The sequence below is a fragment of the Salvelinus fontinalis genome, chromosome 1 (genome assembly GCF_029448725.1).
Source record: "Salvelinus fontinalis isolate EN_2023a chromosome 1, ASM2944872v1, whole genome shotgun sequence".
Taxonomy (NCBI): Eukaryota; Metazoa; Chordata; class Actinopteri; order Salmoniformes; family Salmonidae; genus Salvelinus; species Salvelinus fontinalis.
The window spans coordinates 36,162,536-36,184,107 of NC_074665.1; the positions used below are offsets into that span (position 1 = coordinate 36,162,536).

Sequence of the window (21,572 nt, forward strand, 5' to 3'; positions counted from 1 at the left end):
TCACCGAATCAGCATATTCGTCAATATTGTTGTTGGACGCAATGCGGAACATATTCCAATCCGCGTGATCGAAGCAGTCTTGAAGCGTGGAATCAGATTGGTCGGACCAGCGTTGAACAGACCTGAGCGCGGGAGCTTGTTGTTTTAGTTTCTGTTTGTAGGCTGGAATCAACAAAATGGAGTCGTGGTCAGCTTTTCCGAAAGGGGGGCGGGGGAGGGCCTTATATGCGTCGCGGAAATTAGTATAACAATGATCTAGGGTTTTTCCAGCCCTGGTAGCACAATCGATATGCTGATAGAATTTAGGGAGTTTTGTTTTTAGATTAGCCTTGTTAAAATCCCCAGCTACGATGAATGCAGCCTCAGGGTGTGTGGTTTCCAGTTTACAAAGAGTCAGATAAAGTTCGTTCAGGGCCATCGATGTGTCTGCTTGGGGGGGAATATATACGGCTGTGATTATGATCGAAGAGAATTCCCTTGGTAGATAATGCGGTCGACAATGATAGAGAGTGGGTGTAAGAGACTCATATTTCCCTCACTAGCTTTAAGCACACATATCATTGCACCTGTACATAGCCAATCTGTAAATAGCCCATCCAACTACCTCATCACCATATTGTTATTTATTTTATTTTGATCCTTTGCACCCCAGTACCGCTATTTGCACACTCATCTTCTGCACATCTATCACCCCAATGTTTAATTTGCCATACTGTAGTAATTTCACCACTATGGCCTATTTATTGCCTCACCCCCTTATCCTACCTCATTTGCACACACTGTATATTAACTCTCTCGATTGTATTATTGACTGTATGTTTGTTTATTCCATGTGTAACGCTGTGTTGTTGTTTGTGTCGCACTGCTTTGCTTTATCTTGGCCAGGTCGCAGTTGCAAATGAGAACTAGTTCTCAACTAGCCTACCTAGTTAAATAAAGGTGAAATAAATAAATAAAAAAAGAGAAAAAAAGAGAGCATGAGAAATAAAGAGGGAGAGAGATCGATACAGCAATAGAAAGGGACATGTCTTGTCAGAGGCAGGATGGATGTTATGGAGAGTTAGAGGTCTTCTGGCCTCCTCAACCTGTACAGACTGCTTTCTCCCACCGTAAACACCCTGTATATAGAGCAGGCCATAGAGGACATTCAATAACATGATGTGACATAAAAGGCTAAACCGCTCAGATACATACATTACCCAACCATACCAGGCTTAGATGACTACTGAATCATCATCCTCTGTAATCTAGTAGTAATATGGTATGTCCCTGTGGGATATTGAGGAAATCAGTGATAGTAATGGAAGATGACTAGATGTGGTTCTGCTATAAAGGAGCAGGTCAGAGAGGTAACGAGAGGTAGCTAATGATAACACGTGTCACGAAGGATGTTTCACACAGTGAACCCCTCTCGCCTAATAAGTAATGTTGCCCGAGACCTGAAGACTTGTGTTAGTGGCTAGTGCTAATGCCTTTTTAGCTCAAAGGGCATGCAATTATCCAAATGACATTGCGGTCATAAGCTAACACTAGTCACTTACCAATGGTTTACACCACCAATAACAAAGGCAAGCATCATCATTTCATCATATTGAACTTTTATTTAAAACAACAATGACACCTAGGTTAAAAATAAATGTTCTAGTGGGAGGTATTAAAAAAACTGAGGTAACAATTCAAGTGAACAGTTATCTCCAATGAAACAGTTTCAAATACATCCGTGCATTAAAATGTGAAACAGAGAATGAACGCCACAGGATATACTAGTTAAATAGTGGGATCCTTCACAGGCCAGACAAAATCAGTCAGTTATTCATAAACTAGCTATATCGTTGTAGAAGTACTGTCGGCTTTAAAATAGTTCAGAGCATCACATAAAACAGAGAACTAGCTCCAAATGCATACATAGGAAATGCTTACCAAGACAGACAGGGGTTAAGTCAGTGCATTATGTGAGGAGTTTGATGTTGGTTTGTTCGCTGGCAAGATTTCCACATTCATTCTACTATAGTCTATATATTAAAAGTGTACATTTTTTAATACCTACACTACATTTCAAAAGCTTGGGATCACTTAGAAATGTCCTTCTTTTTGAAATAAAAGCATTTTTTTTTGTCCATTAATATAACATCAAATTGATCAGAAATACAGTGTAGAGATTGTTAATGTTGTAAATGATTTTTGTAGCTGGAAAAGGCAGATTCTTTATATGGAATATCTACATAGGCCCATTATCAGAAGGCCAAAATCCCGGAGTCGCCTCTTCACTGTTGACGTTGAGACTGGTGTTTTGTGGGTACTATTTAATGAAGCTGTCAGTTGAGGACTTGTGAGGCGTCTGTTTCTCAAACTAGACACACGAATGTACTTGTTCTCTTGCTCAGTTGTACACCGGGGCCTCCCACTCCTCTTTCTATTCTAGTTAGAGCCAGTTTAAGCTGTTCTGTGAAGGGAGTAGTAAACAGCGTTGTACAAGATCGTCAGTTTCTTGGCAATTTCTCGTATGGAATAGCCTTCATTTTGCAGAACAAGAATAGACTGACGAGTTTCAGAAGAAAGATCTTTGTTTCTGGTCATTTTGAGCCTGTAACTGAACCCACAAATGCTGATGCTCCACATACTCAACTAGTCTATAGGACAGTTTTATTACTTCTTTATAAAATCAGGACAACAGTTTTCAGCTGTGCTAACATAATTGCAAAAGGGTTTTCTAATGATCAATTAGACCTTTTAAAATGCTCAACTTGGATTAGCTAACACAACGTGTCATGGGAACACAGGAGTGATGTTTGCTGATAATGGGCCTCTGCACGCCTATATAGATATTCCATTCCAGCTACAATAGTCATTTACAACATTAACAATGTCTACACTGTACTTCTGATCAATTTGATGTTATTTAAAACATTTTTTTGCTTTTCTTTCAAAAACAAGGACATTTCTAAGTGACCCCAAACTTTTGAACGGCAGGAATGTTCCAGTATAATGTTTAACAGACATGTTTACGGCCGCACTCTCAAAAGACAATCTAAGTAACATGTTATCTCTAATGTTAAGATCTCTTAGAACTCATTCTGGTCTACACACCACTTGTTATATGTTTAATAGCGGTATTTGCTTCCCGAGGTAATGCCTAGGCTTTAGCTCAACAGGCTAGAAGATCCAGCTGGTTTTAAGAATGGAAAACTGACAAAATATACATTGTTCTTCATTTCACCATAGGTTTTAGAGTCCATATTATCTAAATGTCTATGGAGATCTTGTCCCCCGTGAGTCCATAATCTAACCGTCTCCTCCCCTCCAATAGGAAGGTAAGCACCGTTGTCCAGCGTTGTCCTAGCGACCGTGGCCGAGTCTCGCAGGTAGGTTTGAAGTAGGTGGTAGTCCCAATGGCGATGGCGTCAAACTGTTCCGTCAACAACCACACCTCCCAAAGGATTGTCAGAACGTTCATTATCGTCAAGGAGACCACCCAGAACTGTGCAGCTACTGCCCTAACCAATGACTGGTCCTCAAGGGACACCACGACCACATACAGGTGGTAAGTTGCCACGGCAATGAAAAGGAGGTGTGCTGTGGCCATGGAGAGGATAAAGATGATGAAGAGGCGGTGGTTGCCACCGCCAACACAGCGGTTCAGGAACAGGCAGTGGTGGTCGTAATCCCTCACACACACATCACACAATTTACAGTGTTTAGTATGGTCTGGCTGGAACAACTAGATGGAGAGAGAGGGAATAGCAGTGACAAACACTTACCTTTTCTATAATCATATCATATATAAAAACGATATGTTTTAAGTGACATAGTGTTGGCAATTCCCCAAAAATTAAGGAAATTTAAATAAGCAAGCCTACCCTAAATTTGACATATGAACAATAGCTACTGCTATTGATGTGCATACACTGTACAATTTGAGTTGAGTCAACTTTTTAAAAATCAAGGCAACCAGCTGCAACACGATTTCTGGTTTAATTTGGGGCAGGAAAGGTCTGCTTACATACACTTCTGAGTTGCCTCAACACATTTGCCAAAGTTGAGTCAACTAGAAATGGCAGAATGCCAAAAACCTATCTTTGTAAAAGAAAACTGCTGAATGGATCGAGGCGTTGTTTAATGAGCATTTAGGGAATGTAGTTCTATGTGGATGTGCACAGTTTCGTTCAAGAATATTGAGGATTGACGAGTCAACTTAACATGCATTGCCCAATCAACACTTACTATAGTGGGGACTATAGTCACCACTATAATACCATGACAAAAGGAGGGCAGGATAAACTGGCCACAACTCAATTCTCAGCTGCAACACTAACTTAAACTTGCTCTCCTCATGTTACAGTAGATACAGAACCTCTGTCTGTTTAAACTCATAATAAAGATTGATTGACAGGTTATCCTCACCTCACAGTAGATGCAGAACCTCTGAGGATTCTGGTTGTTCTCCAGCAGGTCTGTTATGGAGGAGTAGCGAGGATCTGCATCTCCCGGTCCCAACTCTCCAGGATCCTGGGTTAGAACCATCCAGAACAAGACCAGAACCACAGAGAACTGGACCAGCGACACATGACCCAGAACACCATCACCCCACAAGCGTCACAGCGGGTTAAGACTCAACCAACATTATAAACTGGGTCGTTCGAGCCCTGAATGCTGATTGGCTGACAGCCGTGGTATATCAGACCATTATACCACGAGTATGACAAAACATTTATTTTACTGCTGTAATTACGTTGGTAACCAGTTTATAAGAGCAATAAGGCCCCTCGGATGTTTGTGGTATACGGCCAATATACCACAGCTAAGGGCTGTATCAATGCACTCTGCGTTGCGTCATGCGTAAGAACAACCCTTAGCCGTGGTATATTGGCCATATACCACACCCCCTTGTGTATTATTGCTTAAATATACTACATGTAGGCTACATACATATGATGTATGATGGATAGTCAGTGTAAAATATATTCATCATAATTCAGCTACAGAATAATTGACCACAACCTCCAGTAACTACGGTCACTAGCAAGGTTTGCAATTTGATGTGGTTAAAGCCACAGTCTTCATCAGGCATTCAATGTATGTGAAAAGTATATACTTTGTAAAAGAATTAGGCAGTACACGATATTAGGTAATATACTATCACTGTAATATAAAGGATATTAGGCGGTAGTATTCTGTAGTAGAAGCAGACTAGAGAGTGGAACAATCCAGCTATCACAGTCCCTAGGTAGACGGGGTTGGCCAACCTGCAACACAACATAGGACAGGTAATGGAACAAAGACCAATACAATGGATGAATTTACTGTATAGTGCAGATACACACATAGTTAGCACACACACACAGTGTCTATACCTCTGGTAGGTCGTCATGCGGTGGAACTGGGAAAATATACTCCTGGCCAGCCAGGGGAAGAGGACGGCGCACGTTATCCCTCCGTAGCCCCCCAACATTGTTGCGATAATCAGAATAGCTCCTCCAATCAGACATGGGAAGAATAACGTCCAGTAGTAAAGGACTGGATGCATGCACACGCAAACACACACACCCAGAGAGAGAGACGCACGCATACACGCACACACACAATTATACAGTGAAACACAATTCAATGTCACACAATGTTCATTACAGTTAAACTTATCACAGCCTCAGCACTTACGGTGGGACTCGTCCGGTTTGTTGAATGGTGGCTCCCTCATGTAGCGGGTCAGTAGTTTGGTCAGCTGCAAGTGTCTGTGGAAATACAACCCCAACATAATAGAGATGGTTAAAATGTTAAAGTGATGTTCCAGGTGACGGTATGGCAATGGGACAGTTAGATGTACAGAAGGCGTTGACAGTGTTATATATTCCTGGGTTGTATTCATTAGGTTACACAATGGAAAAGTTTTTAAAATGTTTCACAAGATGAAAATAAAAATGACATTTTGGTCAGTTTTCTTCCGTTTTGTGCCTAATGAACAAAACCAATTTGAAGGTAAATGTTATAGATATTAGGACCCACCTGAATGTCTTTCCCTGCCTGCAGAGGTCCAGAGGCGTGTGTCCGCTATAGGTCTTCAAGTGTAGCATCCTGAAGCCGGATCTCTGTAACAGCGTCCAACACACCTCTACACAGCCCCTCTCAGCTGCCACATGGACCGCTGTCAACCCATCCTCATCCACAGTCTCCACCATACACCTCTGCCACACACACAAACAAAAAATACTTTAAAACAGTGCAGCAACAATCCTACAAAGATAAAGGATACTACTGCCGAGGGCTCCTTCGGGCTCCAGATCTTTCAGCAAAGAGAGCATGTCACAGAGATTAGAGGTCAACTGATTATGATTTTTCAACGCCGATACCGATTATTGGAGGACCAAAAAAATCCGATACCAATTAATCGGACGATTTTTAGAATGTATTTGTAATAATGGCAATTACAACAATACTGAATGAACACTTATTTTGGGCTGCAAGCTGAATATTGAAAAAACTGGAAAATGTGTGCACATTTTCAAACGGCCTCCTAAGAAACTTTTTATTTTCCAATATGCATATATTTACTACTGTTGGATAGATAACAGTCTATAGTTTCTAAAAAGGTTTGAATTGTTTCTCTAAGTCGAACAGAAATATTTTTACAGCCATTTTCCCAGCCGAATTGGGATTTCCAAAATGCGATGTGTCTCTTTAAGACCTTCTCTATAAAAGGCCCTTTGACTTAGGACCATAGGGACACTTCACACGCCTTCGTCAGGCTGTAATGCGGAAGTGAGAATTGAAAGGAGTCGAATATCTCGTCCATGGACTGAATAACACACCTTCTTGTGAGACCTGCGCAGTTAAAAAAAAAATCCGGACGCGAAGTATAATTTGGTCTCGGCTTCTGGAACAAGTTAGATAACGGTGAATATGATGTCTGACTACGATATTATTTGATACATGTCACAAAATCATCCTAAAGTATGTTTTTTCAATATACTTTAATTATATTATTGCAATTTATTCTGGACTTTAGATGTGATACGACGGAAGAATTTTTTGAAGAAACGCTGTGTAGCGCCGCAATGCTATTGTGCTAGCTAACCAAAGAGGGAAATAATTCGTTCTGGAACCCAACTAAAGACTCTACTGGACATTGGACCCCGTTACAACATTCTGATGGAATATCAAGAAAGATAAGACCCAATTTGGGATGCTTTTTCATATATCTGTTGAGCTGTGCTAAGTGGGCTAACTGTGCTAGGCTAGCGCTTGACCAATGCTATTGCTGACTTATGCTAGCTTATGTTGTTAGCTAATATAACGATATATTGTGTTTTCGCTGTAAAACACTTCAAAAATCGGAAATGTTGGCTTTATTCACACGATATCTGTCTTTCATTAGTTATCCACCATATGTTTTTCTGAAATGTTTTATGAGGTGTAATTAGTAGCCGACGTTGGTGTATGTATTTTCTCTGGCTACTCCCGTCTGGATTCAGACTCTAGCTATGTGTTAGCATTTTTGGGTAGCATCAATGTAAAACTGATTTATAGCTAAAATATGCACTTTTTATGAACAAAACATAGATTTATTGTGTAACATGTTATATGACTGTCATCTGATGTAGTTTTTTCTGGGCTCTTTAGGTTGGTTTTAGTTTATTTCGGTTGGCTTGTGCATGCTACTTCAATCATAATTCATACTTCATAATCATATCCATACGTGTCTGTCCACTTTTGTATTTGGTGGTGAGCTAACATAAATATATGTGGTGTTTTCTCTGTAAAACATTTAAAAAATCGGACATGTTGGCTGGATTGACAAGATGTTTATCTTTCAAATGCTGTATTGGACTTGTTAATGTGTAAAAGTTAAATATTTTTAAAAAATAGGTTTTGAATTTCGCGCCCTGCAGCTGTTGTCATTGTCGTACCGAATTCGGGCTTGCAGCCCAAACAGGTTAATATAATACATCAATAAAATCTATTTAGCCTCAAATAAATAATGAAACATGTTCAATTTGGTTTAAATAATGCAAAACAAAGTGTTGGAGAAGAAAGTAAAAGTGCAATATGTGCCATTTAAGAAAGCTAACGTTTAAGTTCCCTGCTCAGAACATGAGAACATATGAAAGCTGGTGGTTCCTTTAACATGAGTCTTCATTATTCCCAGGTAAGAAGTTTTAGGTTGTAGTTATTATAGGAATTATAGGACTATTTTTCTCTATACGATTTGTAATTCATATACCTTTGACTATTGGAAGTTCTTATAGGCACTTTAGTATTGCCAGTGTAACGCTACTAGCGCGCACCCCGCTAACTAGCTAGCCATTTCCCATCGGTTACACCAGCCTAAACTCGGGAGTTAATAGGCTTGAAGTCATAAACAGCGCAATGCTTGAAGCACAGCGACGAGCTCCTGGCAAAACGCATGAAAGTGCTGTTTGAATGAATGCTTACGAGCCTGCTGGTGCCTACCATCGCTCAGTCAGACTGCTCTATCAAATCCTAGACTTAATTATAACATAATAACACACGGAAATACGAGCCTAAGGTCATTAATATGGTCAAATCTGGAAACTATCATCTCAAAAACAAAACGTTTATTCTTTCAGTGAAATACGGAACCGTTCCGTATTTTATCTAACGGGTGGCATCCATAAGTCTAAATATTCCTGTTACATTGCACAACCTTCAATGTTATGTCATAATTACGTAAAATTCTGGCAAATTAGTACGCAAAGAGCCAGGTGGCCCAAACTGTTGCATATACCCTGACTCTGCGTGCAATAAACGCAAGAGAAGTGACACAATTTCACCTGGTTAATATTACCTGCTAACCTGGATTTCTTTTAGCTAAATATGCAGGTTTAAAAATATATACCTCTGTTTATTTATTTTTATTTTTATTTTTTTTACATTTTATCCCCTTTTCTCCCCAATTTTCGTGGTATCCAATCGCTAGTAATTACTATCTTGTCTCATCGCTACAACTCCCGTACGGGCTCGGGAGAGACGAAGGTCGAAAGCCATGCGTCCTCCGAAGCACAACCCAACCTAGCCGCACTGCTTCTACACAGCGCGCCTCCAACCCGGTAGCCAGCCGCACCAATGTGTCGGAGGAAACACCGTGTACCTGTCCCCCTTGGTTAGCGCGCACTGCGCCCGGCCCGCCACAGGAGTCGCTGGAGCGTGATGAGACAAGGATATCCCTACCGGCCAAACCCACCCTAACCCGGACGACGCTAGCCCAATTGTGCGTCGCCCCACGGACCTCCCGGTCGCGGCCGGCTGCGACAGAGCCTGGGCGCGAACCCAGAGACTCTGGTGGCGCAGTTAGCACTGCGATGCAGTGCCCTAGACCACTGCGCCACCCGGGAGGCCCTATACCTCTGTTTATTGATTTTAAGAAAGGCATTGACGTTTATGGTTAGGTACAGTCGTGCAAAGATTGTGGTTTTTTCGCAAAAGCGCTGTTGTTAAATCATCCCCCGTTTGGCGAAGTTGACTGTCTTTGTTAGGAAGAAATAGTCTTCACACAGTTTGCAATGAGCTAGGCGGCCCAAACTGCTGCATATACCCTGACTCTGTTGCAAGATAAGTGACACCATTTTTCCTAGTTAAAAGAAATTCATGTTAGCAGGCAATATTAACTAAATATGCAGGTTTAAAAATATATACTTGTGTATTGATTTTAAGAAAGGCATTGATGTTTATGGTTAGGTACACGTTGGAGCAACGACAGTCCTTTTCCCGAATGCCACCGCATCGATTATATGCAACGCAGGACACACTAGATAAACTAGTAATATCATCAACCATGTGTAGATAACTAGTGATTATGATTGATTGATTGTTTTTTATAAGATAAGTTTAATGCTAGCTAGCAACTTTGGCTTCTTACTGCATTCGCGTAACAGGCAGGCTCCTCGTGGAGTGCAATGTAATCAGGTGGTTAGAGCGTTGGACTAGTTAACCATAAGGTTGCAAGATTGAATACCCGAGCTGACAAGGTAAAAATCTGTCGTTCTGCCTCTGAACAAGGCAGTTAACCCACCGTTACTAGGCCGTCATTGAAAATAAGAATATGTTCTTAACTGACTTGCCTAGTTAAATAAAGGTGTCCAAAAATACAGATTTCTGATTGTTATGAAAACTTGAAATCGGCCATTCCGATTAATCGGTCAACCTCTAACAGAGATTCAGCACCATTCTACTGGTCAGCGACGTCCACTAGAAAGTCAGCACCACATAACCGAGGACAGTGACCATCTCAGGTGCAGTCAGTCGTCACCAAGAGAGGACACAATTGAGATTCTCCATCCCTTCACTGATTTGAATAATAAATATGGTATAATAACTATGGTGGAAACTCCCAATTGCTCATGCCTCCACAAATCCAATGCTTTTAGGAGAAAGGAGATATTATTGGTACACGACCCACAACCTTACATTTCCTGTTTGTGAGAGATAATGTGATTTGAGGAACGGAACTCTAAGGGAAACTCCATAGCAAAACTCCCCAATAGAAGTGAAACATGAAAGTCATCATCGGACTTACATTTACATTTAAGTCATTTAGCAGACGCTCTTATCCAGAGCGACTTACAAATTGGTGCATTCACCTTATGATATCCAGTGGAACAACCACTTTACAATAGTGCATCTAACTCTTTTAAGGGGGGGGGGGGGGTTAGAAGGATTACTTTATCCTATCCTAGGTATTCCTTAAAGAGGTGGGGTTTCAGGTGTCTCCGGAAGGTGGTGATTGACTCCGCTGACCTGGCGTCGTAAGGGAGTTTGTTCCACCATTGGGGAACTTCCTTACCAAACAAGTGTGTACGTCTCACCTTTCCTCGGAGCAGGTAACGGACCACCTCAGTGTTGCCAGTATCAGCAGCCAGGTGTAGAGGTGTAACATGGTACATGTCTCCATCACACCACCGAAACATTCCTGTCTCCCACAGGTACTGCATCGCTACACTGGGAGACACAACTCGGAGTTAGAGTGTGTGTGTTTTGATGTGTGTCCATGCGTGTGTATAATAAAAAGCTGGAGCTGGAGCACACCCAGAGAAAATTATTTTACGTAGAGGTGCTGACTCTGCGAAATAACAGTAAGCTATAAAAATAAATGAGAGTCGCACACTCTATATACAGTCCCAGTTAAACGTTTGGACACACCTACTCATTCAAAGGTTTTTCTTTATTTTTTTAAACTATTTTCTACATTGTAGAATAATAGTAAAGACATCAAAACTATGAAATAACACATAAGGAATCATGTAGTAATCAAAAAAAGTGTTAAACAAATCAAAATATATTTTAAATTTGAGATTCTTCAAAGTTTGCCTTGATGAGAGCTTTGCACACTCTTGGCATTCTCAACCATCCTCATGAGGTAGTCACCTGGAATGCATTTCAGTTAAAAGTTCATTTGTAGAATTTATTTCCTTCTTAATGCGTTTGAGCCAATCAGTTGTGTTGTGACAAGGTAGGGGTGGTAAACAGAAGATAGCATAAAATAAACAAAGACAACAACAGTCCATCATTACTTTAAGACATGAAGGTGAGTCAATCCAGAAAATTTCAAGAACCATCAAGCGCTATGATGAAACTGGGACTCATGAGGACCGCCACAGGAAAGGAAGAGCCAGAGTTGCCTCTGCTGCAGAGGATATGTTTATTGGAGTGAACTGCACGTCAGATTGCAGCCCAAATAAATGCTTCACAGAGTTCAAGTAACAGACACATCTCAACATCAACTGTTCAGAGGAGACTGCGTGAATCAGGCCTTCATGATCGAATAGCTGCAAAGAAACCATTACTAAAGGACACCAATAATAAAAAGAGACTTGCTTGGTCCAAGAAACATGAGCAATGGACATTAGACCGGAGTAAATCTGTCCTTTGGTGTGAGTCCAAATTTGAGATTTTTGGTTCCAACAGCCGTGTCTTTGTGAGACGCAGAGTACAGTGGTTTCTCCTTTCAAAGTTGCATCATACTGCGTTACACCTTGCGGGCTGCTGCAGCATTCTGTGGCACATTATTTATTTGTCAGCCATTTTTCTGTTAACTTCTTATGGCTGCAGGGGCAGTATTGAGTAGCTTGGATGAAAGGTGCCCAGAGGTGCCCATAGTAAACTGCCTGCGCCTCAGTCCCAGTTGCTAATATATGCATATTATTATTAGTATTGGATATAAAAAACTCTAAAGTTTCTAAAACTGTTTGAATGATGTCTGTGAGTATAACATAACTCATATGGCAGGCAAAAACCTGAGAAGAAATCCAAACTGGAACTGGGAAATCTGAGGTTGGTCGATTTTCAACCCAGCCCCTATTGAATACACAGTGGGATATGGATCTTTTTGCACTTCCTATGGCTTCCACTAGATGTCAACAGTCTGTAGAAGCTTGTCTGATGCCTCTACTGTGAAGTGGGGCTGAAGGAGACAGGAATTAGTCAGGTCTGCCATGAGGTGACCATGCTCTGACCATGCACGTTCACATGAGAGGGAGCTCTGTTCCATCGCACATCTGAAGTCAATGGTATTCTCCGGTTGGAACGTTATTCAAGATTTATGTTAAAAACATTCTAAAGATTAATTCAATACATCGTTTGACATGTTTCTACTGACTGTTACGGAACTTTTTGACATTTCGTCTGCTTTTAGTGAACACACTTCCTGACTTTGTTTACCAAACACGTAACAAAAATAGGTATTTTGACATAATTGATGGACATTACCGAACCAAACAAACATTTCTTGTGGAAGTGGGAGTCCTGGGAGTGCATTCCGACGAAGATCAGCAAAGGTAAGTGAAGATTTATAATACTATTTATGAGTTTTGTTGACTGCACAATTTGGAGGGTAACTGTATGGCTTCCTTTTGTGGCTGAACGCTGTTCTCAGATTATTGAATATTGTGCTTTTGCCGTAAAGCTTTTTTAAATATGACACAGCGGTTGCATTAAGAACAAGTGTATCTTTAATTCTATGTAAAACATGTATCTTTTATCAAAGTTTATGATGAGTATTTATGTTATTTGATGAGGCTCTCTGCAATTTCTCCGGATATTTTGGAGGCATTTCTGAACATGGCGCCAATGTAAACTGAGGTTTTTGGATATAAATATGAACTTTATCGAACAAAAATATATGTATTGTGTAACATGAAGTCCTATGAGTGTCATCTGATGAAGATCATCAAAGGTTAGTGATTCATTTTATCTCTATTTCTGCTTTTTGTGACTCCTGTCTTTGGCTGGAAACATGGCTGTGTTTTTCTGTGATTTTGGTGCCCTAACATAATCGTTTGTGGTGCTTTCGCTGTAAAGCCTATTTGAAATCGGACACTTTGGTGGGATTAACAACAAGATTACCTTTAAAATGGTATAAGATACATGTATGTTTGAGGAATTTTAATTATGAGATTTCTGTTGTTTGAATTTGGCGCCCTGCACAACTGGCTGTTGTCATATCATCCCGTTAACGGGATTGCAGCCATAAGAAGTTTTAATGCAAGTTATTGCTAGTTTGACCACCAGAGGGCATCTTTGAGAATCATTTGATAGTCTTCTGTATTGGCATTAACAGAGAATTTAAAACTTTTTTCTAATAACATAGTATATGGGATTGATTTTAAGACATTTGGTTTAATGCATTTGTTTAATATTATGGTGTTTCTATACCTCAGGGTTTCCATTTGAATGGAATGGAAAATATGGCGCTCTACAACAGGAGGAAGGAGTAGGCTGTCCTTGTAAATAAGAATTTGTTCTTAACTGACTTGCCTAGTTCAATAAAGGTTCAAATAAAAAAAAAGCTGATAAACGCAGTGCAATCAATAGGAGGTGAAGAGTGGCTGGTGCTGAAAATATAGCTAACTTGTTTTGCAAGTGTTGCACACCAACAGATGCAGAAAACCTGCACCAGTCGAGCAATTCATTTCAAGAATAATCTTCATGTTGACTGAATATAAGCAGGTGATGTTTGCTAAATAATCAAGTTAGGTTTCTCCAGAAATAAATATTGATATATAACAAACTGGCTTTATTTACGAATTAGTGAGAATGTCTCACCCCATGTTCAAGAATTGCCTTTTTCTCACTCACTCTAGGTTAAATGAAAACGAAATCTCCCAAATATAGTTACTTTTTAAACAAAGCGATGTATTATATTTATTGTTATTAATTCATTTAGAATTATATAAAAGCCCCTTAGATATTTTCAGATTCTCACAGATCCTAACGGAAAATAGATATTAATATAGAGTTCTTTAATCCTCTAAATGTAATTATTGGCAGAGAGTCACATCATTGAAAAAATATTTTCCGATATACTGTAGGCCTACCATAGGCCATATGACTCTCACTACTGTTGAGTAATGTGCTGTTAAAATCAGTGTAGGACTTATTTATTTAAAGAGCATATTGAAGTTAGAAGCAAAAACCTACAACTATTTTAGCACCATTTCGCTCTGCTCTGAGGCAAGCATGGATACTAGTCTTGATAAATCAATGAGATTTAAATTTTCACTTTATCTCCGTTTGAGTATTGGTTAGACAAGAATTAGAACATTTGGGTGCAAAAAATGTTATGCTCTTAGTGTAACCTTTATTTAACTTGGCAAGTCAGGTAAGACCAAATTCATATTTACAATGAAAGCCTACGCCGGCCCAACCCGGATGACGCTGGGCCAATTGTGCACCGCCTTATGGCACTACCAATCACGGTCGGATGTGATAGAGCCTGAATTCGAACGAGGGACTGTAGTAAAGCCTCTTGCACCGAGATGCAGTGCCTTAGACCGCTGCACTACTCGGGAGCCATGACCCCAAAATAATAATAATAATAATAATAATAATAATAATAATATATATATATACACACAGAGTTTACTTTGGACACGCTTTTCATCCGGACGTGAAAATGCTGCCCCCTATCCCAAAGAAGTTTTAACATAAACTGAGGTTGGGGTCATTAAAACTAGTTTTTCAACCACTTCACTAATTTCTTGTTAACAAACTATAGTTTTGGCAAGTCGGTTAGGACATCTACTTTGTGAATGACACAAGTCATTTTTCCAAAAATTGTTTAAAGACATTACATTATTTGACTTATAATTCAGTGTATGACAATTCCAGTGGGTCAGAAGTTTACATACACTAAGTTGACTGTGCAGCTTGGAAAACAGCTTGGAAAATTCCAGAAAATGATGTCATGGCTTTAGAAGCTTCTGATAGGCTAATTGACATCATTTGAGTCAATTGGAGGTGTACCTGTGGATGTATTTCAAGGCCTACCTTCAAACTCAGTGCCTCTTTGCTTGACATCATGGGAAAATCAAAAGATCTCAAAAAGACCTCAGAAAAATAATTGTAGACCTCCACAAGTCTCGTTCATCCTTTCCAAACGCTTGAAGGTATCATGTTCATCTGTACAAACAATAGTACGCAAGTATAAACACCATGGGACCACCCAGCCGTCATACTGCTCAGGAAGGAGATGCGTTCTGTCTCCTAGAGATGAACGTACTTTGGTGCGAAAAGTGGAAATCAATCCCAGAACAACAGCAAAGGACCTTGTGAAGATGCTGGAGGAAACAGGTACAAAAGTATCTATATCCACAGGAAAACAAGTCCTATATCGACATAACCTGAAAGGCCGCTCAGCAAGGAAGAAGCCACTGCTCCAAAACCGCCATAAAAAAGCCAGACAACGGTTTGGAACTGCACATGGGGACAAAAATTTAACTTTTTGGAGAAATGTCCTCTGGTCTGATGAAATAAAAATACCATAATGTTTGGCCATAATGACCATCGTTATGTTTGGAGGAAAAAGAGGGAGACTTGCAAGCCGAAGAACACCATCCCAACCGTGAAGCATGGGGGTGGCAGCATCATGTTGTGGGGGTGCTTTGCTGCAGGAGGGACTGGTGCACTTCACAAAATAGATGGCTTCATGGGGGAAGAAAATTATGTGGATATATTGAAGCAACATCTCAAGACATCAGTCAGGAAGTTAAAGCTTGGTCGCAAATGGGTCTTCCAAATGGACAATCACCCCAAGCATACTTCCAAAGTTGTGGCAAAATGGCCTAAGGACAACAAAGTCGAGGTACTGGAGTGGCCATCACAAAGTCCTGACCTCAATCCCATAGAAAATGTGTGGGCAGAACTGAAAAAGCGTGTGCGAGCAAGGAGGCCTACAAACCTGACTCAGTTACACCAGCTCTGTCAGGAGGAATGGGCCAAAATTCACCCAACTTATTGTGGGAAGCTTGTGGAAGGCTACCCGAAACGGTTTACCCAAGTTAAACCATTTAAAGGCAATGCTACCAAATACTAATTGAGTGTATGTAAACTTCTGACCCACTGGGAATGTGATGAAAGAAATAAAAGCTGAAATAAATAATTCTCTCTACTATTATTCTGACATTTCGCATTCTTATAATAAAGTGGTGATAATAACTGACCTAAGACAGGGACTTTTTACTAGGATTAAATGTCAAGAATTGTGAAAAAGTGAGTTTAAATGTATTTGGCTAAGGTGTATGTAAACTTCCGACTTCAACTGAATTTACACACACACATTTATTTGTATTTTTTTCCAGAACATTAACCGTGTGTAGGTAGATGTGTGTAGGTAGATGTGGAAAGATAGATAAAAATGATTTGTTGCAAGTTGGGGGGGGGGGTTCACACCTAGCCCGGTTATTAACAATTCTTTAGTAAAGGTTGAATAGTCTATTGTTCAGCTAACAGCCCATACTGCTACACTTGTGAAAATAATACTATTATTAGTTTTTCCCTTTCCACATGTTTAAGACTTCAATTGCTAAAGTGTTTTTAGCCACAATCGGCCCCAACCCCAATTAATACATTTGAGCACAGTCGATAGCCTGCTGGACTTCGGGCCAGAATGTTGAGGGTTCGAAACCTGCTCCCTGCTTGTTTCATTACATGATTATGCCAGTCTCAGAGCAAATAGCCTGGATTGTTACTTCCATCTCGTTCCTGCTCTCGTCCACATGTCATTCTCCTCCGGAGTGGCTTGCTTGCGGGCGTGCTGGCAGGATGTTTTTATTCTGTATATATGAATTACAAATCAGCCTTTACTTAAATCATGTTTCTAGTTACAATATGTAATCATTGATGTCCCAGGAGCAGGAGTGGTAAACACTGTTGAAGTGTATAATTATAATACATACATGCAGACACAGCATCATTCAAAGAATGGAGTTTGATACACCTGGTATTGGAAATGACTGAAAAAAACTTAATAGCCATTTTCGTAAATTAACTTTATGACAACAAAATAATATGCACAATCGTTTGTCTCTACATTAAATAACATATTCCTCTCAATTGTACATTTTTTGCTTGACTCGTTATGACATTATAATTCCTTAAATTAGCTTTCACCGTAATGTTTTGTCAGCCACCTTTGCTGAAGAACATCACCAGGGATGGGTGGCTCGTGTCAAATTCGTCATTGGAACCACTCGATGTGATTGGTCATATAAAAACCTTGGGACATGTCAACGATTGGGTGCAGAGATGTAGCGGAGTCAGGCGCAGGACACAGGTTTGAGCAAAACAACTGAGTTTACTCGCAATATTCCAATAAGGTAAATACAGACAGAATAACACCTACACGAACCACTAAGACACCAACAATCACGGACAGAACAGAAAGGTATGCCAGAGGCTTAAATAAGGAACATGATATGGGAATTGAAACCAGGTGTGTGTAATACAGACAAAATAAAACGAAAATGAAACATGGATCGGTGGTGACTAGAAAGCCGGTGACGTCGACCGCCGAACGCCACCCGAACAAGGAGAGGGGCCGACTTCGGCGGAAGTCGTGACAGTACCCCCCCTTGACGCGCGGCTCCAGCCACGCGCCGACACCGGCCTCGGGGACGACGGGACGTCCCCGAGGCCGGTGTCGGCGCGTGGCTGGAGCCACCCTATACCGTACAAACCCTGTACGGTATACGCCGGGGCCCCCTCGATGTCCAGAGGGGGCGGAGGAACCTCCCGCACCTCAGACTGCTGGAGCTGACCAGCCACCACCGGCCTGAGGAGAGACACATGGAACGAGGGGTTAATACGATAATCAGGGGGGAACTGTAACCTATAACAGACCTCGTTCAGTCTCCTCAGGACTTTAAATGGCCCCACAAACCGTGGACCCAGCTTCCGGCAGGGCAGGTGAAGGGGCAGGTTTCGGGTCGAGAACAAGACCCGATCCCCCGGTGCATACACCGGGGCCTCACTGCGGTGGCGGTTGGCACTCGCCTTTTGCTGCCTGACGGCCCGTTGTAGCCGCACATGGGCAGCGTTCCATGTCTACTCCGAGTGCCGAAACCATTCATCCACCGCAGGAGCCTCGATCTGGCTCTGATGCCATGGTGCCAGGACCGGCTGATAACCCAGCACACACTGAAACGGTGATAGGTTGGTAGAGGAGTGGCGGAGGGAGTTTTGGGCCATCTCTGACCAGGGGATGAAAACCGACCACTCCCCCGGCCGGTCCTGGCAATAGGACCGCAGAAACCTACCCACATCCTGGTTGACTCTCTCCACCTGCCCATTACTCTCGGGGTGGAAACCTGAGGTAAGGCTGACCTAGACCCCCAGGCGTTCCATAAACGCCCTCCAGACTCTAGACGTGTATCGGGGACCCCGAACAGAAACTATATCCTCAGGCACCCCGTAGTGCCGGAATACGTGGGTGAACAGGGCCTCCGCAGTTTGTAGAGCCGTAGGGAGACCGGGCAAAGGAGACGGCAGGACTTAGAAAACCGATCCACAACGACCAGGATCGTGGTGTTACCCCGCGACGGGGGAAGATCCGTCACGAAATCCACCGATAGGTGTGACCACGGTCGTTGTGGAACGGGAAGGGGTTGTAATTTCCCTCTGGGCAGATGTCTAGGTGCCTTGCACTGTGCGCATACCGAACAGGAGGAAACATAAACCCTCACGTCCTTAGCTAAAGTGGGCCACCAGTACTTCCCAGCAAGGCAGCGCACCGTGCGACCGATGCAAGGATGACCAGAGGGGGGTGACGTGTGAGCCCGGAATGTACAGACGCCCAACTGGACACTGAGGGGGAGTGGGCTCTGCACGTGACGCCCGCTCGATGTCCGCGTCCACCTCCCATACCACCGGTGCCACCAGGCAAGAAGCTGGAATTATGGGAGTGGGATCCGTGGACCGCTCCTCTGTATCATACAGCCGGGGCAGTGCGTCTGCCTTAACGTTCTGGGAACCTGGTTTGTAGGATAGGGTGAAAACAAAGCGGGTGAAAAACATGGCCCACCTTGCCTGGCGAGGGTTCATTCTCCTCGCCGCCCAGATGTACTCCAGATTGCGGTGGTCAGTCAAAATGAGGAAAGGGTGTTTAGCCCCCTCAAGCCAATGCCTCCACGCCTTCAGAGCCTTGACAACAGCCAACAGCTCCCGGTCCCCCACATCATAGTTTCACTCCGCCGGGCTGAGCTTCTTTGAAAAGAAACCACAGGGGCGGAGCTTCGGTGGCGTACCCGAGCGCTGAGACAGCACAGGTCCTATCCCAGCCTCGGACGCGTCCACCTCTACTATGAATGCCAAGGAGGGATCAGGATGAGCCAGTACGGGAGCCGAGGTAAACAGAGCCTTCAGGTGGCCAAAAGCCCTGTCCGCCCCAGCTGACCACTGCAGTCGCACCGGTCCCCCCTTCAGCAAGGAGGTAATGGGAGCCGCCACCTGACCAAAGCCCCGGATAAACCTCCGGTAGTAGTTGGCAAACCCTAAGAACTGCTGCACCTCCTTTACCGTGGTTGGAGTCGGCCAATTACGCACGGCTGAAATGCGGTCATTCTCCATCTCCACCCCTGACGCGGAAAAGTGGTACCCTAGGAAGGAGACGGACTGTTGGAAGAACAGAGATTTCTCCGCCTTGACGTATAGGCCATGTTCCAACAGTCGACCAAGCTCCATGCGCACAAGGGACACATGCTCGGCGCGGGTAGCGGAGTATATTAGAATGTCATCTATATACACCACTACACCCTGCCTGTGCAGGTCCCTGAAAATCTCATCCACAAAGGATTGGAAGACTGATGGAGCATTCATTAACCCATACGGCATGATGAGGTACTCGTAGTGCCCAGAAGTGGTGCTAAATGCTGTCTTCCACTCATCCTCTCCCCGGATACGCACCAGGTTGTAAGCGCTCCTCAGGTCCAATTTTGTGAAGAAGCGCGCCCCGTGCAATGACTCTGTCATACTGGCGATGAGAGGTAGCGGGTAACTGTATTTTACCATAATCTGATTTAACCCTCGATAGTCAACACACGGGTGTAAACCTCCATCCTTCTTCTTCACAAAAAATAAATTCGAGGAGACAGGTGAAGTGGAAGGCCGAATGTATCCCTGTCCCAGAGATTCGGTGACATATGTTTCCATAGCCGCCATCTCCTCCTGTGACAGAGGATACACGTGACTCCTGGGAAGTGCAGCGCCTACCAGGAGATTTATCGCACAATCCCCCTGTCGATGGGGTGGTAATTGAGTCAGGCGAGTGCCAAATCGGCATATTCGGGGGGAATGTGCATGGTGGAAACCTGGTTTGGACTTTCCACCGTGGTGGCACCTAAGGAAACACCTACACGAACACTGACAGGACCGTCCCTTGAGAGCCCTCTGTTGCCACGAAATACTAGGATCATGAGAGGCCAACCAGGGAAGGCCCAACACAACAGGAAACGCAGGAGAGTCGATCAGGAAGAGACTAATTCTCTCCTCGTGACCCCCCTGCGTTATCATAGTAATGGGAGCTGTGACCTCCCTAATTAGCCCCGACCCCAAAGGACAACTATCTAAGGCATGTACAGGGAAGGGAACACCAACAGGAACAATTGGGATCCCTAATCTATGTGCCAAGGAGCGGTCAATAAAGTTCCCAGCTGCGCCTGAATCTACTAACGCCTTATGCTGGGAATGCGGGGAAAACTCAGGAAATTCTATAGGTAACCACGTGTGCAACAGGGGGCTCTGGGTGAGTTGTGTGCCTACTCACCTGGGATGACCCACCAGTGCTCCGCCTGCTACCTCGACTTCCTGGAGAACCACCCCAGCATCGACCAGCAGTGTGCCCTCTGTGGCCACAGCTGGTGCAGGGAATGGTCCCCCCTCCGGCCCCCCTCATAGCAGCCCCTCCCAACTCCATCGGTGTTGGATCCAAGGTGCTGGGGGATGGAACGGACAGACCCCGATCCGGACGTCCGCGGGAGGCCAACAGGTTATCCAGCCAGATAGACAAGTCCACCAGCTGGTCCAGGTTGAGAGGGGTGTCCCTGCAGGCTAGCTCCCTACGAACGTCCTCTCGTAAACTACACCTGTAGTGGTCGGTCAGGGCCCGCTCATTCCATCCCGCACCAGCGGCCAGTTCTGAAGTCCAGTGCGAACTCTTGGGCGCTCCTCATCCCCTGTCTCAGATGGAGCAATCGCTCTCCCGCCGCTCTCCCTTCAGGTGGATGATCAAAAACTGCCCGGAAGCGGCGGGAGAAGTCCTCGTAGTCATCCAGAGTCGGGCCTTCCCCTCC

The 21,572-nt window shown here is 43.2% G+C and overlaps 1 protein-coding gene across 1 annotated transcript in view; it reads right to left on the reverse strand.

The window, feature by feature from the left end:
* Positions 1–1,581: 1,581 nt before the first annotated feature.
* LOC129853861 (uncharacterized) overlaps positions 1,582–21,572 on the reverse strand; it is a 33,854-nt gene continuing 13,863 nt past the window's right edge. The window contains exons 4-10 of the mRNA XM_055920315.1: positions 10,818–10,950; positions 6,001–6,179; positions 5,656–5,729; positions 5,352–5,514; positions 5,158–5,243; positions 4,402–4,592; positions 1,582–3,718 (exon numbers count right to left, since the gene is read on the reverse strand). Coding sequence (XP_055776290.1) covers positions 3,242–3,718; positions 4,402–4,592; positions 5,158–5,243; positions 5,352–5,514; positions 5,656–5,729; positions 6,001–6,179; positions 10,818–10,950 — 1,303 coding nt within the window. The 3' untranslated portion in view covers positions 1,582–3,241. The remainder of the gene's footprint in view (positions 3,719–4,401; positions 4,593–5,157; positions 5,244–5,351; positions 5,515–5,655; positions 5,730–6,000; positions 6,180–10,817; positions 10,951–21,572) is intronic.